The sequence below is a fragment of the Callithrix jacchus genome, chromosome 15 (assembly GCF_049354715.1).
Source record: "Callithrix jacchus isolate 240 chromosome 15, calJac240_pri, whole genome shotgun sequence".
Taxonomy (NCBI): Eukaryota; Metazoa; Chordata; class Mammalia; order Primates; family Cebidae; genus Callithrix; species Callithrix jacchus.
Window position 1 is genome coordinate 37,930,053 of NC_133516.1, and position 23,909 is coordinate 37,953,961.

General features: G+C 47.1%; 1 protein-coding gene and 1 long non-coding RNA gene across 6 annotated transcripts; one reads left to right on the forward strand and one right to left on the reverse strand.

Moving 5' to 3' along the window:
• Positions 1 to 1,234: 1,234 nt before the first annotated feature.
• Positions 1,235 to 23,691, reverse strand: WNT5A (Wnt family member 5A). 5 transcript variants are annotated; one of them, XM_002758441.6, is made up of 5 exons: positions 22,377 to 23,691; positions 16,189 to 16,322; positions 14,723 to 14,973; positions 9,811 to 10,103; positions 1,235 to 6,001 (listed from the first exon to the last, which is right to left on the reverse strand). In XM_002758441.6, exons 1-5 carry the CDS (start codon positions 22,380 to 22,382, stop codon positions 5,543 to 5,545), a joined length of 1,143 nt encoding a protein of 380 aa, XP_002758487.1. In that variant the 5' UTR covers positions 22,383 to 23,691; the 3' UTR covers positions 1,235 to 5,542. The 5 variants fall into 5 exon arrangements, with proteins under 5 accessions (XP_002758487.1, XP_054101741.1, XP_035131755.1 ...); XM_054245766.2 differs by lacking the exon at positions 22,377 to 23,691 and adding an exon at positions 20,616 to 20,683; XM_035275864.3 differs by lacking the exon at positions 22,377 to 23,691 and adding an exon at positions 20,393 to 20,602.
• Positions 23,012 to 23,909, forward strand: LOC144579546 (uncharacterized). Its single transcript, XR_013527396.1, has 2 exons — positions 23,012 to 23,240; positions 23,384 to 23,909. It is a non-coding gene; the product is annotated as an uncharacterized LOC144579546 (long non-coding RNA).

Here is a 23,909-nt window from a genome sequence, read left to right on the forward strand (position 1 = left end):
ACTCATTTTTTAAATGCTATGCCAGTCAAACAAAACACATCTGGAGTGTGATGTAGACAGCAAGCCATAAGTTTGCAACCTCTCTAAAACACTAAGTGTGCCTTGTCAATAGTGTCAGGTGTGTTAAAAAGTACTGACCCCACGTTGCCTTAGTTCAGCCTTCACACTTATTCCAGTGTTCTTTCCTCAACTCCTGTCTCTCTCCGCTCACATTTATTGAGCTGTTACTATGTAGCAGAACATGCTCTAAGCACTCCCTAAGTGCTAACTCATGTTATCTTCCCAACAGCCTGAAGAGGTAGATAGCAATGCTCTCATTTTAAAGACAAAGGGCTCAGAAGCAGGATGAGGTTATGCAACTTCCCCAAGGTGAAAGGGGTACTGGGATTTGAACCCAGGCAATCGAACTCCAGAGCCTGTGTTCTTAACTGCTAAGCCAGGCTTCCCTGGAAGAGATGCCACTTCTCCATACTCTACACAGTGAAACTCCCGAGGGACTTGTCTCACTTATGAGTCAACCTAGGTAAGCAACAGTCCACCATGGTGGTCAGCCAGTAATTCCCAACTGCTCAAACCTCAGTCCCTCTTTAATTAAAGTCATGGTTTTAAACTGGAGGTGACTTTGCTCCCTGGGGCACATTTGGCAATTTCTATAGATATTTTTGATTGTCACAAATGGAAGGGTGTTATTGGCATCTAGTGGGTAGAGGTCAGGGATGCTGCTGGACATCACACAGGATCAATCCCTACAACAAAGAATTGTCCAGCTCAAAATGTCAATAGTGCCAAGATGCAGCACCTGGCACCGGATCTAAAGACCTCACTGGCAACTGTTGCAAGATGAAAAGAGCCACCAGCAGAATATTCCAGGTGGTGTTTCACTCTGTTCATCTTGAACATTGTTTTGTTTCTCTCAAGTCACTCTTTCTTCCCTTGCCCTAGAATTTCATGGTAGTCCCATCTCACTGTGTTAAATACTTACAGTAAAAAAAAAAAAATCTCACTACAACTCTTAAGGATTAACAGCAGCAGAGCAGATAAGAAAAAATCAGCAATAGGCAAAAGAAAAATGAGCATTAAAGTACAAAATATATCCTTGAGCTTCAACCAGCGTATCATCTACATACCTGAAATGTATGTGTGTTTTTCTGAATGCCCTAAGCCATAATCCATGCCCACATCAAACTTCAATGAACACTCTCTCTGCTAAACACACACACATGACTGCACTGGATTTCATAAAATGATTTTAATAGAAAAGTACAAGATATGAACAAAAATAAATAATCTTTATCTCATTTCTAGCCCAGCAAATTGTACACTGCATATAAAAATGGTCTAAGATGCAATTTTCCTCCATTCCTTTTTTGCTTTTAAAATACTGAGACAGCATTTATCTTCTAGATTAAAACTGATACATTTTAAAAAATCATATCGACCTTTAATCATTCTACATCCATTTTTTAAAGCTAGCTAACAAGATGATGTTTCACTAAAATACAATATCCAGTCATCAGATTAAAGGGTAAAGTTTGTGTGAACAGGTAAATTAGATCATTTTTCTAAGTTTTAATTCCTATGTTTTTGAATGTTTCTTGAATTAAAAATTCATTTCATCATCTTACTTTCAAAACAAGGCATCTCTCTTTCACCATTCCACAGAGAGAGAAAAGACTAGAAAATACTTTTTTGAAAATAAATATTTTAAAAGTATAATTTACAGTGACAATGTAATATTTTAGACCTGTGCCTTGGTACATATTTGCATTAAATATATGCTTCAAGTTATAACTACCTTTTCCCTCTATCTCTCTATATATCATGGGCCACTCAGTCTTTGTGGACTGATGTTGCTAATGATCTCTTGGAGTTAGCTAGTTGTTCCAGTCTCTTATTTAGAGTACTTATTCTGCTATAGCATTATATTTGATCATTCTAGTGGCTTGAACGTTTTGTAAAAACAAATTGAAACTTAGTATTGGCAAAATCATATGAGAAAAGAGCTAGGGTAGGTGACTAAAATTTATACAGTGCCAGTCTCAGGAGGTCAGTAGCTTAAAGAATTGAACAGATAAACTGGATTAAAACTTAAAGTCTTCTTTTTACTTGAGTTCATAATGATTATTTTGAACATGGCTGTTTTGCCGCTGTCTATATAGAAATTTTTTGTTAATTTTCCTGTATTGGGAAGATCTTGAATGTACTCCAGGATGAGAAGAAAAAGTATGCTGACACTGCTAAATTGGGTATATGTTTTTGTAATAAAGAACACTGGTCAATATACAAGTGAGGAAAAACTGAAACAGATGTGAGTCCTAGAACCACAAGAGTTTGAATTTGCCCAGAAATGCTATTTTAAACTCTCTATATGTTGGTCTACTGTTTTTTTTTTTTTGGAATAATGTGTTCTTGGCATCTTTAAAATGTTTCAATATGTTACAAGGTTATCCAGAAAGAGAAAAAGCAAAGGCAAATGTATCAATCTGTGCAGCACCGTCCAGATTTCTGTGTACATTTTTGTAAAGCACAAGAACTTGTATTAATTGCACTTAACACAACCAACCTTTAGTTTCCAACCAGTTTTCATTCTCTGCAGACTGGGTCTTTTTTATTTTATTTTTTCTTTAATAAAAACAGCTTTCAAAGGGCATAGAGACACCACACGTGGTCCACAGTTTAGGTGCAATAGTTGCAGTGGTAAACACAAAAAAAATAACTTTTTTTTGGACTAAAAATCTGGTCATGGATAAAAGCATGTGCCTTTTCATTCTTCTCTGGGATGTTACAATAGCAACACGCTCTAAAACAATTAAGTTACATGCATAATGCTAAAAGAATGTGAACAATCCTACAACCAGCTTTAAGCCATCTGCTTTTTTTTTTTTTTTGAGGAACATATATAGGAAAAGAGAATTCCCCTTTTGTTCCGTTACATATAGAAATCTTTTGAAGCTTCCAAATAGTTTGGTTTTGGTAAAATTCCCCGCTCTTCTATTATTTTGACATGTAGTCATCCTAAACTATCTGTCATGGTTTCTCCAAAAATCTCCACATGAATTATCTGAAGGACAATTGAAACCACTTACCAATATACAAGTAAGGTTTTATTTTATATTCTATCTTCCATTCGGCATAAGCCGTTTGATGTTTGTTTTTTAAACCAGTGAAATATACAAATCACACAAGACAGAAATATGTACATTAAAAGTACAGAATAAAGGCTAGAAGATATACATAATATCTGAATGACATGTAGAATATTTTACATTAAATAGTTTATTTTAAAAGCTAGGATTGTTAAACTCAACTCTCTTCATAAACATGAATCACTAAAAAGGAACAATCTGATTTAGCAAATAAAAAAAGTACTTCATGGTTTTTGCATAATAAAAACCAAAAAAGTGACATTTTAAACTAATTAGTGCTTTTTGCTTTCAAGATCTTTTGCTCGAAATTCACTGCAACTGAGGGAAGTGGGTATGATTATGCAATGAAGTAAGAGCCACAGTTGACTAAGGTGGAAGGGTCTGAAAGATGTGTATCTTTCTAAACTTTTAAAACAATGTAAGTTTGAGATAAGAACACATTCAATGGCACTTTTTAGAAAGCGATGTCCTTATTTGAAAAAAAAAAAAAAATTATCTATGTAGTGGGCTGAATTTTCCTTAGGGATTCAATTAATAAGTACTACTATTTCTAATAGGCACGGGTTTCCACTCTGCAGAACGAACTAAGAAAAGAGAAATATTGCTGATGCTTCCGAGTTTTGAATATCTCTTAATATCCATGTCTATAACGAACAAGTAATGCCCTCTTCACAAAGTGTACGGAAATGGAGGTTGGAGACAAAGGGGTGGGGCAGGAAAGAAAGATAAAAGAAATCTTCAAGCCAACATGCATTTCAGTGAGTCAGAACTCAAGCTTCCTCAGAAACAACGTTGCTTCGTCGTGCTCAAGGTATGATCACAGCAGGGCCACAGCCCAAGCTCAAGACTCAAAAACTTTTGGAAGGATCCCAACTGGACTGCAGTGAAGAGCAATGCTCTAGATAGAGAAATAACCCCAGAGTAAACTGTAAATCTAAATCACTGGCTGCAATGAGATATATTTATATTTATATTTATATATGTATATATATATATATATATGTTATGTACAAAAGACTTTGAGATATCAGGCACCATTAAACCACATTTCCCCTCCCTATAAATGCAACTGCTCAAGTACACTGGGAACAGTTTTAGGGTATACCTGCAGTACAATAGGAGAAGCTTGAGTGGATAATCTAAACACAGGATCATAACAGTGAAACACGCAACACCTCTGTGAATTCCATTAGCCACGTTATGTCATTAAAACATAGAAAACTACTGCTCCTCAAAATAAAAGTTTTAGGGAAAAAAAAAATCCCTAAGTAGTGAACTGTTTTCCAAGCAGAGCTCCTAATGTTTCATTTCCTGTCCTACAACCAAAGCAGACCCAGTGGAGCTGCCGTTTGGAAACACGGCCAGCATCACGTCGCAGCTTGGAGGAATCAGAGAGGGCTCAGTGTGAAGAGGAAGGTGGATTTTACGTTTTTCCTCAAATAGGTTGTCTGCCCTGGTGCACTGCTAAATGGCATGCAATTACCTTGTTGCTTGGGCTGAACGTCTGTGAATGGGATTCATGTATTATTCGTATTATTATAATTTACTAACCAAGTATCCCTAAGAAAATAACAGAATATTTTCATTTATATGCAAGCCAACCTCCCCAAACAAAACAAATCTAGTGTCCAGGTTTATCTGGGGATCTTTTTCCAATCTGAAATCCTAATTTGTGTAACAGCTTCAAATCATCAAGGATTTTTAAGTTTTTTAATTTCTGGGGACTTTACTCCCTGCTCCCCAAATTTCATGAGCTATTAGAATATGACCATTTGCAATGGAATATTTGAGGAGAATGAGAAATGTAATATACCTTTTATCCTTGAGAATATCAGATTCTTGTTCTTACATTTTATATTATTTTGAAAATACAAAAAGCAAGCTAGCAGCCCCTGCAGAAGGAAGTTTTGTTTTGTTTTGTTTTCAAGGCCTTTTATCTTGCACCAGAGAACCTACAACTCATGTTGGTCACAGAAGCTGAATCATGAATAGATTTCTACCACCCTCTTTCAACTGGATCCTACCCATCTGATACGATCGCATATCTGAGAAAAAGAAAATGTATCTCTTTACCTTCTGGATGTGTACTATGTCCACACAGCTAAGTTAGGGTATGTGTTATTTCCCCTTCATTCTATACTATCAAAAGAAGTCTTGTATTACCTTTCCAAAGATCCACAAAATAAATATTTTTCTTGGTTCCCACCCCCATTATTGCCAAATAATAATTATAATATTAATAATAAACCACAGAGTTCTTAGATGGTAACAGGAAAAAAATGGTTCTGGTTGCAATTCTTGGGGAAAAATAAAAAATATTTTTAAAAACCAGAATCACTGTACTTTCTATAAATAAGCAGGTCCTGGGAGCGGGGCTGAGTGCTGGGTGGCACCCACTACTTGCACACGAACTGGTCCACGATCTCCGTGCACTTCTTGCACTTGACATAGCAGCACCAGTGGAACTTGCAGTGGCAGCGCTCCGTCTGCACCGTTTTGAACTGGTCGTAGCCGCGGCCGCAGCACATGAGCTCACAGCCATCCATGCCCTCTGATGTCTTGTTGCACAGGCGGCCCTGCGTGCCCAGCGAGCCCGTGCTCTCGTTGCGCACGCAGTAGTCAGGGCTGGGGTCGATGTAGACCAGGTCCTGTGTGGTGGGTGAGTTGAAGCGGCTGTTGACCTGCACCAACTTGCCCCGGCTGTTGAGCCGCATGGCCGCCGCGCTGTCGTACTTCTCCTTCAGGGCATCACCCACCTTGCGGAAGTCCGCCAGCTGCAGCCAGCATGTCTTGAGGCTACATGAGCCGGACACCCCATGGCACTTGCAGGCCACATCAGCCAGATTGTACACCGTCTGCAGGGAAATGGGGACAGTCAGTACACACAGTCATGGAGGAGACAGATGCAGGCTATGGGAACAGAGTCAAACAAAACACCTTGACCTTCTCCATGGAGCTGTGTTCCCAGCTGAACTAAGGGCTGTATTACTTTTCTTTCATCCTCCACTACCGGAGTCTTGAGTTGCCTCCTTTAAAAACTCTTCCAAATAAATGCGTTCTTAGCCACTCATTATTACAGCATCATCAACAACTGTGGTTTTTTCAATAGGAACAGGGAAAAAATAAAAATTGTTCCAGCTGCTTTTTCTTTTTCAGAGAAACAGCAGCAGCAACACATCGACTTTCATCCCAGAGGTTGTTCACAATGCATTAGCTGAATTAACCCCCAGTACTAGCTATGTGAGAAGTGCTAGTATCATTCCGTTTCACAGAGATGGAAAGTGAGACCCAGAGAGATGAGCTACTTGCCCAAGCCCTGGGAGTAAGGGTGCCAGGATTTGAACCCAGGCAGCAAGACTTCAAGCCCATGCTCAGTGACTTGCCCATGGATATCCAGCTGGTAAGTGCAGAACTGGGAGGAGTTCAGCCCCAGTGGGATCAAGGTTCACATCTTTACCCACTACTACTATTACTGCTGTGCACCAGGCACTATAAATGTCCTTAAATTCATGATCTCATTTAACCATCCGGCAACATTATGACATGGGCTGGACTGGGTGACATCAAAGTGATGCTGAGTGGCCTGCACAGGTCACACAGCTAGAGTGTGGGGGGACTGGGCTGGAACTCACATATATTCACTCCAGTTTCCCACACAGTCCCTACCCCATCCATCACCCACTAGGCCAAGATCACCCACCCTGGAGCCAAGCAACGTGGTTTGTGTTCCTGACTCTGCCCTTGAATTCAGACCACTGGCTGCACCTTTCCAGGTCTCTGTTTTCTATCTGTTGAAGGTAGCAGTGATGGCATCAACTTCCCAGCACTGTTACAAGGATAAAAGTAGGGGAGACGTGGAAAGCTCTTGGCACTCAGGACACAGTAAATCTGGTCTTTCTCTAGGGTGACAAGGGACACACTCAGTAAATCTGGTTTTTCTCCAGAGTAACAAGGACATGGTGTCTGGCCCTTGCCCAGTCACCTCGGGCCTCACAGTAGCAGTGCCCATGGGTCTGGCCCCATAGCACTGTGCCTAGCAGTCTGGGAGGTGGTGGTTGCCTATTTATAGACTCTGCTGCCCACAGTTCCTTGTGCCAGTGACCCTCCAGAGTCCATGTGGTGTGAGCGTGCTGGAGAAGACCTGTCAGGAACCTGGAGGCTGGAGGTGCATCAGAAGGCCTCTCCCACAGAGAACTAGCCACCTTCTTCCTCCAGGGATTCACAGGGGCTCTTTTAAAGGGGTCTTAAGTGTACTCTCTTGGCATAAAGAGTTTCAGGCACTCAGCAAGTCTGAGGAAGGGTTTTGCAAACCTATTTAACCTTTGCTCCTCATTGAGGAAAATTAAAAGGCTAATGCCCCGTGGAAATTCTAATATGATTTCCTGGCACAGTACCGAAATTTCCATCCCCAACCCCACCATCCTAGAGAAAAAAAACTGTCTTCTTTGTAACTTCACTCACCAAAATCCAAACTCAGCTTACCATTCTAATGATCAAATTTACCCCCTTGAAAAACCTCACTGCTAAAAAAATGCGGAAGTGTAATATTATAGGTGATTTTCAAACTTTCCCCAATCCTCTCTTGCCACTTGGAAATCCCTTGACCCTCTCTTCTTAGTTGCCAAGCCCCTGATGATTTCTGGACATGAGAGAAGGCTAAGATAGTCCCAAAGATGGATGAGAGTACCAAACATGGGATATCCCTGAATAGGGGCCTTTCAGAGTCAGACGAATCTCTGTTCTAAAGGTATTTCTGATCTGAGGCACTGGGCGTGTCGTATATAGAGACCCCAGTGATGCATCCCTGAAGAGGGTGAGAGCAAGGTCTTATGGGCTTCCAGAGAAAATGAGGCTGATCCTCCCCAATTTTTATGTGGCCCTGGGTCTGCCACAGAGGAGGCAACCCACACTGCAGACACCGTGGCAGTGAGAGGCCTGAGAAAGGAAAGGCCACACTCTGTCTGCAGCAATTATTTGACCCCTCAGGGCAGCACAGGCAAAATTCCTCAGAGTTTAGTCCTTCCCCGATACGCCCAAATGTTTAACATCAAATTTGAGAAGATAAGCTAGCGGGAATTATCTACACAAACTTTGACTTCTCCATGTCCTTTGCTTACAACGTTTTAGTAGTTATCATCTGTCAAGCCCTTATTACTGGCTGACACTAAACTAAGACCTTTGATTAAACCAAATGAAATTGTTATTTCTTTAGGTCAAAAAGAGTCAAGTGTTGGCAATTTCACATGGTTCCACCTACTAGAAGATCTCACTTAGTCCTCACGATAACCTCACATGATAGTTACGGCCACTGCCATTTAACAGATGTGGAAATATGAAAACTGAGGCTCAGAAACAGAAAAGAACAGACAGCACTGGATTTTAACTCTGATTTCTCTAATTCCCAATCAGCTAGCTCTTAACTGCTTAGCTGTAATGCATGAATTCAATAAAACTGTACCTAGGCTTACATTTCCATCCTCAAATTTTCTCCCATGGTCACTAAGTGGTTCTCTGGGCCTCAGTTTCCCAATCTTTAAAATGAGAGTGTGGTTCCAGAGACTTCTAAGGCTTCATCCAGTCCTCTACGGTTTACTCTGTGATTATCTTCCTTCTCTCTCACCCCAAAATACAGAAGAGTGAAATCTCTGACCAGAAAGTTCCTGGCACCTACCTTGGGTTCTGTGAAAAAATAATGGCCCTGGTTTTCAATGCTGCCAAAGTTAAGAAAAGTTTTCACCCCTTCATTTTAAAGCAGTCATAAAGTGCCATGTGTTTAACCGCAGGGAAAAAAAAGGGTCTTTTTAACTATTGAGAAGTAGTTTTCATATCCCCACCAGGGGAAGGAAAGAGCGGGAACCAGGAGACTTGTGAAGACTGCAAAGATGATCCTCCCTGAGCACTTCTGCTGATCGCTTCTCTCCAGAGCTCCTCTGTGATTGGCCTGAGGGTCAGACCTATAAAATCCCTCACTGCCCTTTTTTTACAAAAAGCCCTCCATCCATCAGGCCTGCTATCTAATGACATAAAGAGAGGCAGGGGGAAAGAAAGGAGGAAAAGAGAGCCTGAAAGCTGGGGCGAGGGCTTTCCCAGCTGGGCACCTACGAAGACAAATAACTCCCTGTCCCAAACTGAAAGCCAACCACAGACATCGTCCAGGCAGGAGGGAGAAAGTTATTCCCATTTTTATTTCTGTGCTCCGTGAGCCAAAGGCACCGGGGACTCATTAAAAAGGCAAGGAGAGGTCTTTTTCAGACCACCGCTGGATCACCTTGGCTGGGGGTGCATGGGAGGATGATCCCCCCCCCCCCCAGAAGCCCCTTCTGGGATGTGCAGGAGCAACTATGGAGAGAGATGGAGGAAAAACAGATAGATAAAGGGGGAGAAAAGAGACAGGGAAGGAGGAAGGAAAGAGAAGAGAGCAAAAAAGTGAAACGGGAACAGGACAAGGAGGAAAGAGACGAGAAAGAGAAAGGGAGACAGAAGGAGACGCAGAGAGAGAGAGAGAGAGAGAGAGAGAGAGAGAGAGAGAGAGAGAGAGAGAGAGAAAACGAAATAAGAGAAGGAACGGCAGAGGAGGGGACAAAGCGACAGGGAGAGACCTGAGGAGGCTGGAGGGCATGGCAAGGGGACAAGAGGCGGGGCGGGCGCAGGATGGGGCACTCACCCTACGGCCCGCCTCGTTGTTGTGCAGGTTCATGAGGATGCGCGCGCTCTCGTAGGAGCCCTTGGCGTGGATGCGCTCCCGCTCGCGGGCGTCCACGAACTCCTTGGCAAAGCGGTAGCCATAGTCGATGTTGTCACCGCAGCCGCCCCAGAGCCAGTCCCGCGGCAGGTCCTTGGGACGCGCGGCGCGGCTGCAGCCGCAGGTGGACAGCTCGCCCTCGCGGCACGCCCGGCTCATGGCGTTCACCACCCCCGCCGCGCTCACCGCGTACGTGAAGGCCGTCTCGCGGCTGCCTGCGGGCGAGACATGGGGTCACCGGCCGCCTGCCTCACGAGCTGGGCCGGGACGCTGCTGAGGGCAGAGGTGGGGGCAAGGTAGGGAAGGAGGGGAAGGTAGAAAGTGGGGGTAAGGGAGGGATTGGGGAGGCAGGGGGCGGGTGGAAGTAGGAGGTGGGGAAGCAGGAGTAGGGAAAGGTAGAAGGTGGGCGCAGGTAGGGGTAGGGAGCTGTGGGGTGGGGAGTAGGGGTTGGGGGGTAGGGAGTGGGGGATCAACAAGGTAAAAGCAAGGGCTGCCCCCTCCCTAATATGCATCAGGCCCTAGGTCCAACTTGAGGGGTAGCCAAGCAAGATCCCCAAAAACACACAGAAGCAACAATTAACAAAGGAGCCTCGGATCCCTGATAGCTCTGCTCAGCCCTTTCAGAGCTGAAGGCCAGACTCTAAGCAGCGCTGGATTGATTTTCTCTACAACTCTTTTGAAAATAGTCAAAACTCGATATTTCAAAAAATGCACGTGAAAGAAGTCATTGAAGGAACCCTCAGAATAAGGGTAGACTTCCTTGCACTTATTCGAATGTTCAGTATTATTTGCATTTGAGTTACACATAGGGCGGGATTACAGAATTTGCTAGGCCTTGAATCTAAGGCAGACACTGCCAGCGGCCACACTAGTTTCCACCACACTCCTTTTGGCCTTGTGTCCCCTCCTCCTCTGGCAGTTGTAACCTCTCCTCCCTCTTCCTTCACACAGCAGAAAGTATTTCTCAGGATGAGGCTCTTTACTTTCCCAGAGGATAATTCTAAATCAGCTCATAGAGAGTTATAAATGAAGCTTGCTCTTCTTAAATCCCAGGCCAATTGGCCTGATACTTCTCATTCAGGAACGAGTGTCTGCTTTGAGAACAGCCTGTTGTTCTTTAATGCCGCTTCGGCAACCACCCTCTGCCCATTCTCCCACTGCCTTGGACTCAAAGCGTTAGAATGACAGCAAGAAGGAAAAAAGCACAACCTGGGGGGAAAGGGGGAAGGGAGAAGTCATCTTATTCCCCCAAACTCATAAGGAGTATCTCCCCATATAATAGTTACAGGGACCTTATTTGTAAGGAGAAAAATGAAGGCTATTGTAGAATACCCTAAACTTCACCTGTACGTGGAGACATTTCTGCATGTAAGAAGAGCCAGTTAATAAAAACACTGTACTCTGAGAGAGACAGGGTTATCATCCAGCCAGCTGAAGCCTGGGGTGAGGGCGGGACTGGGGGGTGAGCTCACTTTCCTCAATTGCAAAATAAGGGTATTGAACTAGATGCAAGGAATGGGACCTCTTCTGGTGCTGAAATTCGTGTACCAAAATCAGTTTCTCCTATATTTACTTTAAGAGGTGGGTAACAATCTTTTTTCTGAGGGGGAAGTGGGGAGCACAAGAACAGCTGACAACAGGACTCAGTCTCAACAAGAAGGGTTATTCTGCAGGAGGATGCCACTGCCAGTTCAAGTGTCCAGCAGGCCACCTCATTCTTGGTCTTCTGCTCCGCACCAGTCACAGCCATTTGTGAATGGTGATGGTTCCGATTTACCGTATATCCTCCTCCTCCCATATTTTCAAAGTGAATGACTTGACGGTGTGTGCTGGTGGTTGGCAGGAGGATCTAAACATTCCTGTGAAGGGTTACATCTATCTAGTGGGACTACACAGGCAGAGAACATCAGAGGAATGGAAAGGAATGAGGAGAATACACAGCTTCTAGGGAGTAACTTGACAGTACAGAAAACACTATAGCCCTGGATGGGGGATTTGTAGAACAAAGAGGTATTAGCTAGAGGAAGAGGAGATGAAATGATCCTCTAAAGATAAAGAAAAATAAGACACTGCCCTTTGAGTATACAGAGCATAAGAAGGCTTTACGCAAAATACAAATAATGCTTCTTTTTTCGTGAGTCTATCTTGAACATATCCTTTTATGCCCCAGAATACAAACCTGGGAGATCCCTTTAAGCTAATTGGTCACTGCAGGGTAAATGTCAGTTTGAAAGGCATTCTTTGGCTAATGGCTGGAGGATACAGTCATCCCAGTTGGAATACTGCTGATTCAGTTAGGTTTCCCTTCCTGCGAAACGCACATCTACTCGGATCCTCAAACCCCTTAAAGATGGTGCCTTCCTTACATATCTTTTCACAGCATGGAAACAAAGAAGAGACAGATGGGGACAAAAGCTGGAAGGAAAGGGTAACGTGATGAAAAATGAGAAAGTTTCCAAAATGAAGAGTGGGCCCTTCATGAAGCAATTGTGCACGGTGCCTCCAAGGCAACTGGCATCTTAGAAAAATGAGTTGAGAAGGGGGGTCGGAGGGAGCAGCCTGAGTTTCTCAGACAGTGGCCCCGTCACAGGGTCAGATTCTCACAAAGAAGAATTACTCTCAATGTCCTTGGTGTACTGAGGGCTTTGGGGTGGGCACACACCTTTTGGCATCAAAGGTGTTTTAAACTTTCCCTTAGCTCATTCTTTTCAAATATACTCTTAAGTGGAAAAGTGAAAGCAAATAAATTTTCCCACTGTTGCAGTTAGGTCCATGTTCCTCTTTCATAAAAATCTATTGTTTTCTCTTCTCTCCTATCTCTTTTTTAAATAAGGAAAAAACAGAAGGTCCCATCAGTGTCCCACTACAAGCCACCCAGCAGCAGCTTTCTGCTCTGAGACACTAGGCACTTGGGGGACATTTGGCAGGGGAGGATGGCGCATGTGTTCTCATATTCCCGGGACATCAGCTGACTTGATGATAGTATCTAGGAGGGCTGTCTCACAGGCTGTGGGGTGGTACCACTCCCATCCACTTCCCATCGACCCAGACAGTAGAGCTGTGCAGCTGAAGACCAGAAAGCATACTTTCCAGGGACAATTAAATATAGGCTTTTGTACCAAGGGTTCTGCTTGTTCCCTAAGGAAGCAGGCTCTTTGAATCTTGGACCACATTTAAAATAAATCTCCAGCAGAACTCAAATTCACTTAGCAAATGATAGCTTATTCTGAACATTTTGGCCCAAAACAGGCTATGTATGAAAATGAGAGGAGGATCTTAAATCAAAGCTGTGTTCAAGTGACTACACAGAAAAACAGTTCCGATTGCTGTTTTCCTTCCTGGTTACAATCAGAGGTGTATGATTTTGCTAACTCATATACATGTGAAAAAGTAGTCCCATGGTTGAGAGGAAGGCAGTTTAGGAGGAACATATAAGAAGGGGGAAAAGTTGACAACTTACCATCCTCATAGAATTTTTCAAAGGTGTTTAAGTTCACTTGCCATACCAACACGCGGGAGAATTAAATCTCTACCACACTCCCAGTTAACTACATAAGACAGCCCACAGTCAAGGAAGACTCCTGTGTTCCTGAAGCTTAACTCCTAGATTCAGATCCCAGTATACACATTAGCACATTTTAATCATTAACAGAAAGGACAAAGCCCTGTGAAACTTTGCAGGCTGAGGCTACAGGCCATTCTCCCATTCACTCAGGGGAACAGCTTCCAGTCTTGTATTAGTTTAGTTTATAAAACCGCTTGGCTCAAACATCCACTGACAACTCTTTTTTGCTCTCAATGAATGTAATTTTCAGTTGTTTTTTTTTTTTTTTAAAAAAAGCATCTTATCCATCTGTGATGGATATTAAAGCCAACTTTTTATCTTCAGACAGTATAAACAGTTAACTGCCTTGATAAATTACTTCTGAATTTGGGAGTCACTGCAGCCATGTTAATTATATGGGCTTGTTTGCATGAAAGTATAGAAACCTAAAATAGTCACACTAGGAAACACACATTGGACCTCATCTGTCAAAGAGCATCCTATACTATGCAAGCCAAAGCAGAGGCAAACAAACAGATTTTTCAAAATCTCTGCCTTTAGCCCAGTTGAAATGCTATCTCCTGGAATGGAGTAAGACACTCAACAATATATTTAAAATGAACAATCAGAGTGTGAGCAATACTCTTAAAAATTATTTTTAAGTTCCTCGGTTGATATCTCAAGCATGTGCTTTTATTATATCATTGCCAACATCACAAACATAAATTGGATCACTTTTAATTAAAATTCTTTCTGGGACTAAAAATAAAGCTCTTAACATATATATTTTTATCACCTCAAGAAATAGCTCTATTAGGAAAATTAAAACCTTGTTCACTTTCAATATATCCAGCATTCTAAAAGATGGCAGTTTTTAGTTTGATGCTTGGGCCATTTGAATTGTGGCTTTAAAAACTTCTAACAGGCAAGAGAGTTTTGACGTTTAAAAGCATATAAATGACTTGCTTTCCTCCATCTACTTTCAAGAAACCAGAATAAGTGTTCTGCTTCTATTTTTAAACAAAACGCTTTACAGAAAAAGTATGAGTTCGGAAAAATGAAGGTGTCTTTGATACTCGCCTCCTGATACAGTTAAAATCCAAAACTTATAATCAGGTGTGGGGATAGGAATTAACATCATTTGCTATAATGACAAAAATACCCAAGCCACCACCCAAGGTGGCAGGCATCCTCCTTCATGTTTTATATCAAGCATGAAGTAAACTCTAAGGACTTCTTCTAGGAAAAAAAAATTAATGTTTTAAAAAAATATTTTAAATGTTTTCCTACCTATCTGCATCACCCTGCCAAAAACAGAGGTGTTATCCACAGTGCTGCAGTTCCACCTTCGATGTCGGAATTGATACTGGCATTCTTTGATGCCTGTCTTCGCGCCTTCTCCAATGTACTGCATGTGGTCCTGATACAAGTGGCACAGTTTCTTCTGTCCTTGAGAAAGTCCTGCCAGTTGGCTGCAGAGAGGCTGTGCTCCTATGATATATACTTCTGACATCTGAACAGGGTTATTCATACCTAGCGACCTGCAAGGGGGGGAGATGTGCATTCAAGATTTACGTGAAATCTCGAGGTGGGCCCCCTGAAAGCATGTCAGCAATACATAGTTTTAAGCACACAGATGCTTTTTTCTCTCCTGCTTGTCCTCATGACAAAGTATGAGAAGGGCTTCATAAAACTCCTCTGTTTAAACTGCACTCAGAAAACGGAGGTATTGTGCAGTCCCCATCCTGCCATCTGGCTCCTCAGTATTTTCACTCCCTTCCTTGCCCCTGTCACCATATACCTGAAACAGTATTTCCAAAATCCACTCCGAAAAGGGGGAAACAGCAGTTTGAGGGACAGGTCTCTGACATTAGAGAAAGTGACTCACTTTGCCCCACAAACTGGACCAATCTGCCTAAAAAACTTACGAATGCTAAAAGCAGACACAATTAGAGACCAGTAGGAGATAGCAGTTCCTTTTGACCGACGGAAAAACAGAGGGACAAGTATATAGACTTGAGAAAATTCACCACATTTCTGGACATTTTAAAAGGGCTCCTTATGTGATCGTGAGGGCCCTAAGACAGGGTATCCAGTGAACAGAAGTCATGTTTGACAGTTAGAAAAATGCTGTTCGTTTACAGGAAAAAAAATACCCAGAACGCCGTCAAAAATAATCCTCTGGATATATTAAAGTTTATCCACAAGGCCCCTACCAGAAAGAACCCCCACTTGGAGACATTTAACTACTTCAAGTTAACCTCCTTTTGATCACATTTCAAGCCCCAATACTTCTGCACTTGGAGTTGTCTTCCTAGAACTCTGCCCACTTCAAACTCTGTAGGTTAATAATAATCTCGAGTGACAGAAAATAAAAGTTGAAACTCACTTTTACTACCTAGAGGTGGCAAAAAGCAAATTTTATAGATAGGCTTACAATTATTAGCGAAGTGAATTTCTGTTCTTTTTTATTGCATGATGTACTACAAGCACACATCTGAACAAGGGCTTCACAGAAAAAGGGCCTAGATTTATAGTTTCCCATTCCCTCGGAGCTGAAGATAAGCTTTACAATATTAACAAGTTAAAAGAAATTTCTGATTGAAAACTATATATAAGTAAAATATATACATGTGTCTTGGATAAATACACCCACACTCACTATCCAGCTTTAAATATTGCTGCATCATACAAATGAATCTTAAAAAAAAAAAAAAGAAAAGAAAAAGAAGAACATGCACATAGAATGAACTTACCACCAAGAATTGGCTTCTATTACAACCTGGGCGAAGGAGAAAAATATGGCCAAAGCCATTAGGAAGAACTTGGAAGACATTGCACTTCCAGCCATCCCCAAAGCAACTCCTGGGCTTAATATTCCAATGGACTTCTGGAGAGGGAAGAAAGGAGCAGATGTTTATTGCCTCTCAGATAATTTTCAAGCATACAAGTTTAAACAACGGAAGCATCCGGGGTCTCTTAAGTTTACTGTTGATTGACTGCGCTTCTCCTCCGTGAGTTTTTGATGGCAAGATATAGGCAGTTTCTTTTTCCAAATTAAACCGCCCACGCAACCTCACCAGGAAATCTGATTTCGCTGGGATCCTGTGCGCGGGGCACGCCAGCGATCACAAACATGTCTCAATTTTGTTGAGTCAAAGCCCTGGTGCCAGGCGCTGCCTCCTTCCTGCTCGCTCGAGTCCTGAACCACCTGGCTCCCCTCTAGTTGGTGCTGTTCTCAGTCCCTCCTCGGTAATTCATTTGAGAACCCTCCGCGGCCACCCTCCGTCCTTTCCCCAACCTGGGCCGAGCAACAAGTGGAGCCAGGATTAATTCCACGGACGAGAGGAGCAGGGAGGCGAGTGGAGCGCGCTGCCGCCAGCGGCTGCGGAGGAGGCGGGGTGGCCAGCGCTAGGAGGGGTGAGTGGAGGATGGGGGCAGGACGCGGGAGGGAAGGGCAGGGGGTGGGGGGCGAGGCCCCGGGGACCAGAGCTCGAGAGTGCCCAGCTGGGAAATGCAACTTTGAATTAACATCGTATGTTTCATAATCAGTTTACAAGCCGATTTGGGAAAGCCACTTCCAGATGGGGAAGAGCAGCCGGGATTTCCTTCAGGACACTGTTCAGCCAGATTGCGGAGGGAAGAAGGAAATGGGGGCCCTAGGGGATAATGGAGAGAGAGGTCTGGTCTCCCAACCAAGGAAACCGGAAGAGAGTGCCACCCCTGCCCCCCCACCGCGTCCGTAGCCTCCTCCGAGGACTTCGAGAAGGGATGGACCCTAGAGGAAAGAAGGGAGTCTGGGTCTCGATGTCTGGAGAGAATACCCCTTCCCTGCCCTCCCCACAACTTTCTCCCAAATTCTGATTTTTCACCCTCCCTCCACCCCACACCTGGCAGTTGCCGGGGAGGGAGGAGACGAGGACCAGGGGGGACTCCAGTTTTCCTTGGCTCTGATCTGGGGTGTGGGCCACTTCGCCACTGAGGCACTTTGAGCCTGACATTGGAACCCTGCCATACTGCCTCCAGTCTAGCCTCTCCAGCCCAGCTCAGACTTGGTTGTCAGTCAGTCCGGAGAGGAGGGGGTGCGGGGCAAGGCCAGAGCCCTTTCGGATTAGTCCGGAGGGGCCAGAGGCGCAGGCTCCCGAGCCGCAGCTGGGCGCAAGGATTCCTGGGCAAAGAGGCCCCCGGCGGCGAAGGGTCCCTTCCAGAAGAATTTCTGGGGTAGGAGTTGGCCCTGGAAGCTTCCGCTGCGTTCCTCCCCACTGGTGACTTCTCCACCTGTAGGCGGCGGCGGAGTAAGTCAGTGGCGGTGGCGGGTGCGGTGGGAGGAGCGGGTTTCCAAAATCCCTTTCACATCTCTGATAAGTGTGTAACCCTGCCACGCTGCATCGCCCACAGCCCCTGAAGGAGCCTCTTCCACGGAAAAGAAAAGAAAGCTGAGCCTCTTTCAGGCGGTGGAAGAGCCTGGTTTGAAACCTGTGCCATAAAAGGGAAAGAGGGGACCTAGGCAACCCTGGTAAAGCTATGGGGCTCAGGAGCGTGCCAAGGCTTTTCTCCGCTAGCCGCCCCTTTGGCACGGACACATCGGGGCTTCTCAGAGAGTAAATGCTTGTGGTCCCCAGCACCCGCTAACTGGGGCTCCGCACCCAAGGCCCAGTTGTCCCCGAAACGCTGCAAAACTGGGGGGCGCATCCTGGAGAATGGAAATCTGGGGTTTCCCCAGCTAGGAGAGAGAAGGCTCCCGCTGTCTCCCCACCCCCGTCCTAAGTGTCAAGTTTCCTCCAGGGAAGGGGGTGGGCTGCAAGGTCTGCTTCGCGCGAAGCCCAGGCTGCAAAGTCAACTCTCCCAAGGGCTGCCGATGCGGCGCTCACACACATTCATACACACTCACACTGGTGCACATTTACACACTCACACGCATGCACAGACACACAAGCTCCGACGTGCTTCCCAGTCAGCGGCCTAGATTGCTGCTGGCCGCGCGCACTTTCTGAGCTTCTCCGCGGGCGGGGCGCGTAGGGCGGGGCTCAAGCAGCAGAGAAATTGATAACAGATTCCGCGGATTACAGCGGATCTCTTTGTTAGAGCTGAAGCCACACAAACCGAACCCACTTTCAGCCCGACGCCCCGGGGGAAAGTCTACCAGTTCCCAGAGCCCAGGCCAACTGAGAGCGGGCCCATCCGGTCTCCATGACTCGGGTCTCCCTGGCTCCAGGTAGAGGTGGGCACGGGGTGTCCTTAAGGGGGATCGGAAAGGTGAGCCCCACAAGTCTCGTCTCCACTTAACCCCCGCCGCTTGCCCGGAAACACCTTGGCCCTCTTCCCGCTTCAATCCCGGTGCAACCCAGAAAAGGCCCCACAAGTTTGAGACACTCAAGGAACTCACAGCGAACTCACACATACATCAGCTCTGTAGGGTAAAACATCCCCGCCTGTTTACCAAAAGATCTGATCCGAAAAGGCAGTGTGAAATAAGCCCTCTGGGGAGACTGTCACCCCAGGAGTAAAACAAAAGTTCTGGTTAGAAGTTGAGTTTCCCAAAGAAGAGGCTAAATGTCTTCCAACACTTTCTGGCCCAGGGAAGATGACTCTGTAAGGATCCTGAGAATCTTCCCCCCGTGCCACGGGGAGGAAGGCTGGGGGCGTTAGAGGAGCTCAAGGCACCAGAGGAGTGAGGTGGGGGAGCGCGTTCTTCAATTCAAAGCAGATAAACGACGGGGTTCCCTTTCTATTTATCTCTCAGAGCCTTCGAGTCGGATTAAAGGTGTTCCTGATCCATCTTTATCAACAGCAGTGTGAGCTGGGGATGATGAGGGATGAGGGAGAGGAAACCTCAGTAGCAAAACTGTTCAGGGGACGCTCGGAGAGCCCGGGGAGCAGCTAGACGCACACCTAAACTCTCGCAACACCCAAGTCCTCCGCAGCCCCTTAAGAGAAAAGACAAAAAGGCCACAAAGATACTAATCCCTCAGTCTCGGGGCGCTGCCACACTCAGCCTAGGCATCCCCTTCGGCTAGACTTCGTTTAGGGCCCAAGTATCTGGGATTGGAAACGATGAGGGACGCCACTAGGCGGAAGAAGCCCATTTGACCCAGGCTCGAAGCAGCGAAGAGAAGGATGGGAAACTCCAAAAAGAATCTCCACTCTTGGTGGAAAAAAAAAAAAAACTGTTTCCCCACTCCGATCTCTCCCTAAAGCAAGGAGAGAGATGGAGAAACTAGCAGGAGAGCAACTCAGTTGCAGCCAAGAACTTGGGACGTCCTATCCGGGAGAACGCGGGGAGCGGCACGAGGAGATGAAGAATGGGCCGGCCCAGGCGGGAAGGAGGTCCGCTTTGGGGGAGTAGACAAAGGAGCCACTGCTCCCCACGCCTCGTGCCTGGGCACAAGGGTTGTGTCCACAGCAATATGTGCGTTGGCCCGCGCAGAGCGGGGTGGGGAGGAGGGAACTGCCAGATAAAAGAAGGCAGAGGTTACACCTGGAGCCAGAATCAGTGCAACAAACGTGAACAGCCTCTGGCCCCCCAAGCTTGAGAACTGATGGCAGGTTCCAGGTTCGGGTAAAGAGAGGCCCCAGGGGAAGAACGGTCTGGCCTGGTTCTCCTGTTTTCTGCCCCATTGTCCATCCCTTAGACAGGGCTTTCCAGATCCCAGGACACACACACACACACACACACACCACTCACACCTTCTCACACAGGATGCCTAACTCTCTCGGCACAGGATCAACTTTGTCCAGAGGTGGAGCAGAGTCCGTGGACACAGAAAGAAAATGATAGTCCAATCCCTATTTTTCAAAGGTCGTTTCACTCCCACTTTTTAACAGAGGAAGAAAGTGAGGCCAAAGGCGGGAAAGCGACATTTGTTATCGACCACAGAGAGTTGGGAGGTAGCTGAGGCCAGACCCCAGGCTTCCTAGGGCGACACTCTCCTTCCCACGCCCAGAAGAAGAGGTACCAACCCTGTGTCCAGTTGGCCGAGTCCCATTTGCTGGGTAGGACCCGTAGCCCCTTCCGTATTGCAGCGGTCGGTGGCGCAGCGGAACTGGTCCTCTGGGGGCCTCCGAGGGGCCCTGCTGGGAGAGTGGGGTCTGGTGGTCGGGAGGGATGAAGGGAGCAGGGGAGGGAGGGAGAGGGGAGCAGCTGCCCGCCCGCCCGGGGAACTGAGGCTTGTAGGCGTCCTACCTCGAGGCGACCAAAAGGGGGCAGCCGGTACCGCACCGTGGGGACGAAAAGGCGGCGGGGATGGCTCTAGAGTTCTGCACGCACAGCGCTAACCCCTTGAGCACCGGAGCGCAAGGGGGAGGGGAGGAGACGACGCGGGACTCCTGGGCCAGGCCTCCTGGGGAGGGTCTTCCGTCGAGAATGTAGGGGGTTGGGGGAGACGAAGGCTAGTACGTCCTGGACCCGAGAACAACTGATCCTTTACTTCCCTACACTCACACTCACACGCACGCACACACTCGCAGCCAAGGATCCATACACTCGGACACACACCACATTTGTCGGCCAATGGTTCGCTGCGAACTCTCCGCATTGCCCCCTCGAAACTCCCTAGCAGAGTCGGTCTAGAAACTAAATCTTCGTATCTGGCTGGTTCGGGCGGTGAATGTGCGAAAGTTGGCTGGGGAAGGGCTGGGGCTGATGAGGTACGATCTCACCGCAAGGCCCAAGTTACTTCCAAACAGCGAGTTGTCCATTTAAAGCGAGAAGAGAATAAAGAGAGGCTAGAGAGGAGAAGGGGCCTCAATACCAGACAGGGATTAGAAAGTCAAACAGGGCCCTGGGGTCTTCAGTTAGGAGTTTAAAAAAAACAAAAAAACTTTTTGAGGGGGAAGAGGGGTTTTTTGCTTTTAGGACACATCTTAATTTCAATCCCAACCTTATTCTCCAGGAAACTGAAAATGAGAAAGACAGAAAAAATGCAAATAGGAATCGAAGCTTGGGGAGGGGCAGATTAGAAAAATTGTTTAGAAAATAACTTATGTTGCAGGAAGAAACGTTAACTTTTCCTAAAAGTGAACTCTCAGTGACCCTCGGAGTGTGTGACTCGGCTTTAACATACAACTGACAATTAAAACAAACAAGAGTTCACAAACTGGCCCCCGCCCGCTCTCCCAACGCTGAGGCCCAAGTGTTTTCTAAAGGACAAGGCAGACTCCGCTCATGGGGCCGGGGAGCGCTCTCCCGGCGTACGGAATTACAGCCACTACCACCAAACTCCCCGCCCCCACCTCTGCAGCAAAGTGCTTGAGCTCACTCAGTGGCCGCTAATAACGCTAATAAGGCGACCCCGCTCCCCGCGCCGGGGTGCGCGCTGGCCCCCCACCAGGCACTCTTAAAGGCAAAGGGGCCTGAAGCGCTCGAGTTAACCCGCTAAGGCAAGCCTACAACCTGGCCTCGGTCAGTGCGGGTGTGTGTGGGGGAAGGTGTACGCTCCTCTAGGGTGGTTGGCCCCTAGTCCCTTCACAGGTTTTCCCAACCAAGGAGTCCCTTTCCCCATCCCGAACGCCGGCCACACGCCCTCCCAGGGCCCGCGCAGTGGGCGCTTGGTAAATATTTGTTGAATTGAATCATTATCCTGTTACTGAAATATACATAGTAAAATACACTCGTTCTCAGGGCATAAGGAAAGTCGTCAGTGAACCGCACTCAGTTTTTCAGCTACCACTCTTCCCCACTTTTTCTCCAAAGTAGAAAAGGTTTTGTAGAACGGTGGTGCAACGAGAAGTGATCTCCTGGAACACTGAGGCAGTGAGCCCGGCGTGGGGGGCGAAGAGGTAGGGGTTCCTGCCAGCGACGCTGGAGTTCTAGCTTCTCCAGGAGGTTGGAGAAATGGAGGGATAGGAAGAAGTGAAGGAAACTCAGTTAACTTCCAACAGGGGGTGGGAGGGAAGTAAAGAAAAAAAGTGGCGAGAGTCGGCCGGCAGCTCACTGAACACCTACCTTCATGGCGAGGGGGAGGAGGCGCGGGGAGGAAGTCGCCACCCGAGCGAGGGCAGCCGAGGAATCCGAGCGGAGCGGCCGGGTTAAGCCTGGGGGGACGGTCAGGAGCAGGGCTGCGGAGTCCTCCTGCGCGCCTCGAGCGGGCGCAGTGAACCGGAGCTGAAGCGGGCCCTGGCGCCAGGGCCTGGACTCCCGAGTTGGGGCAGCGTTGGGATGCGCCCAGGAACGGAGGGGGCGCGGACGCGCGGGAGCAGGCAGCAAGGGCAGGGCCTGGTCGAGGCGCAACTAGGGAGCCGCGGGTCCGGTGAGGGCGCGCAGGCAACTGTTCCACGGAGAGGCGCTCCGTTTCCAACGTCCATCAGCGACGGCGGTAATTAGGGCTTTCCAACCCCAAATGTGGGCGTGATTGTGCAAAAGACCTTACAACAAATAATAATAAAAAATTCTTCACAAGAGGGTGAAAAAATGTCCCAATAGTCAACTTTGGCCCGGGGCGGGGAAAGGGGGGCAATCTGTGCGCCCAGGTGCCCCCAGTTCATTCACACCACGGATTCTGCAAACTGGGCGGCTCACGCCTCCTGATCTCCAGCTCCTCCTCTCCGGGTCTGTAGCCGAAACGTCTGCTCCCAGACGCTGATCCTGCAGCCGCGAGTTAGTGTGGACGTCTGTGTACACACACAGACACACACCCAAACACACACACACACCCGCTGCAGCTTTGGGGCCACAGAACAATCAGACGCGCCTGGCTTTTTCTCCGGGAGATGCCGCTGAAAACGCACAAGTCGCCATCTGAGCTGCAAGAGTCAGCGCCAAATTGTGTCCTTTCATTTTAGGGTTCGGCAAAAACGGGGCGCAAAATAGGTGAAAGTCGCCCGGAACTTTTTGCTGTGCGGTGAACTGTGGGGGGGATGGGCGATCAAGTCAAGGGAGACGCGGACTGCCCCCCCCCCCGTATCCCCTTCTTTCTCTCTTCGGTTTAATCTCTCTTTTCCCCGTTTTTCCAGGGCGAAGGGCGAAGAAGACCGAGGGCACTGCGGGAGCGAGGCTGGGGAGGAGAGACAGCACGGAGCTCCGAGGCGACGACTCAGCTCCGGCGGTCCATGGCCGGCGAGGCTGCCCACCTCCTCGTTTGGCGCCCGGGTCCGAGGGGCTGGAGAGCGGACCGGCGGGAGGCAGGCGGTCCCGGGCACAACGGTGGCGGCGGTAGGGCTCGCTGGGCAGCTGCCGCAGCAACCCGGGCTCTGGGCGGCGGAGGCGGCTCCGTGGAGCTCGCAGCAGATTTCCACGCGATCCTGTGCCCCGCAGACAAACTGACCGACCGCGGCGACGCGTCCCCCCCTCCCACCCCCCGGCCCTTCTGGCCAACTGCCTTACTCGCTCCCTCCCTCTCCCCAGACTCCTCTTTCCCCTGGTGTTCTCAGAAGGAAAAAAAAAAAAAAGAAAGAAAGAAAGAAAAAAGTTCTTTAAAGTTTCAGAACCAGCGGCGGCTGGAAAGAGAAGGAAGGGGGAGAAGAAAGAAAAAAAACGCAA

Bases quoted from the DNA above. Each gene is read 5' to 3' on its own strand.
- WNT5A (XM_054245765.2), bottom strand. From the start codon at position 17,433: ATGTCAGGCTCAAAGTGCCTCAGTGGCGAAGTGGCCCACACCCCAGAT. The intron at 16,323-17,322 runs GTGTGGGGTGGA...TTCCCTCTCCAG, and splicing joins CCCTCCCCGGCAACTGCCAG to AAGTCCATTGGAATATTAAG. The intron at 10,104-14,722 runs GTAGGAAAACAT...TCTCGCCCGCAG, and splicing joins TGGCAGGGTGATGCAGATAG to GCAGCCGCGAGACGGCCTTC.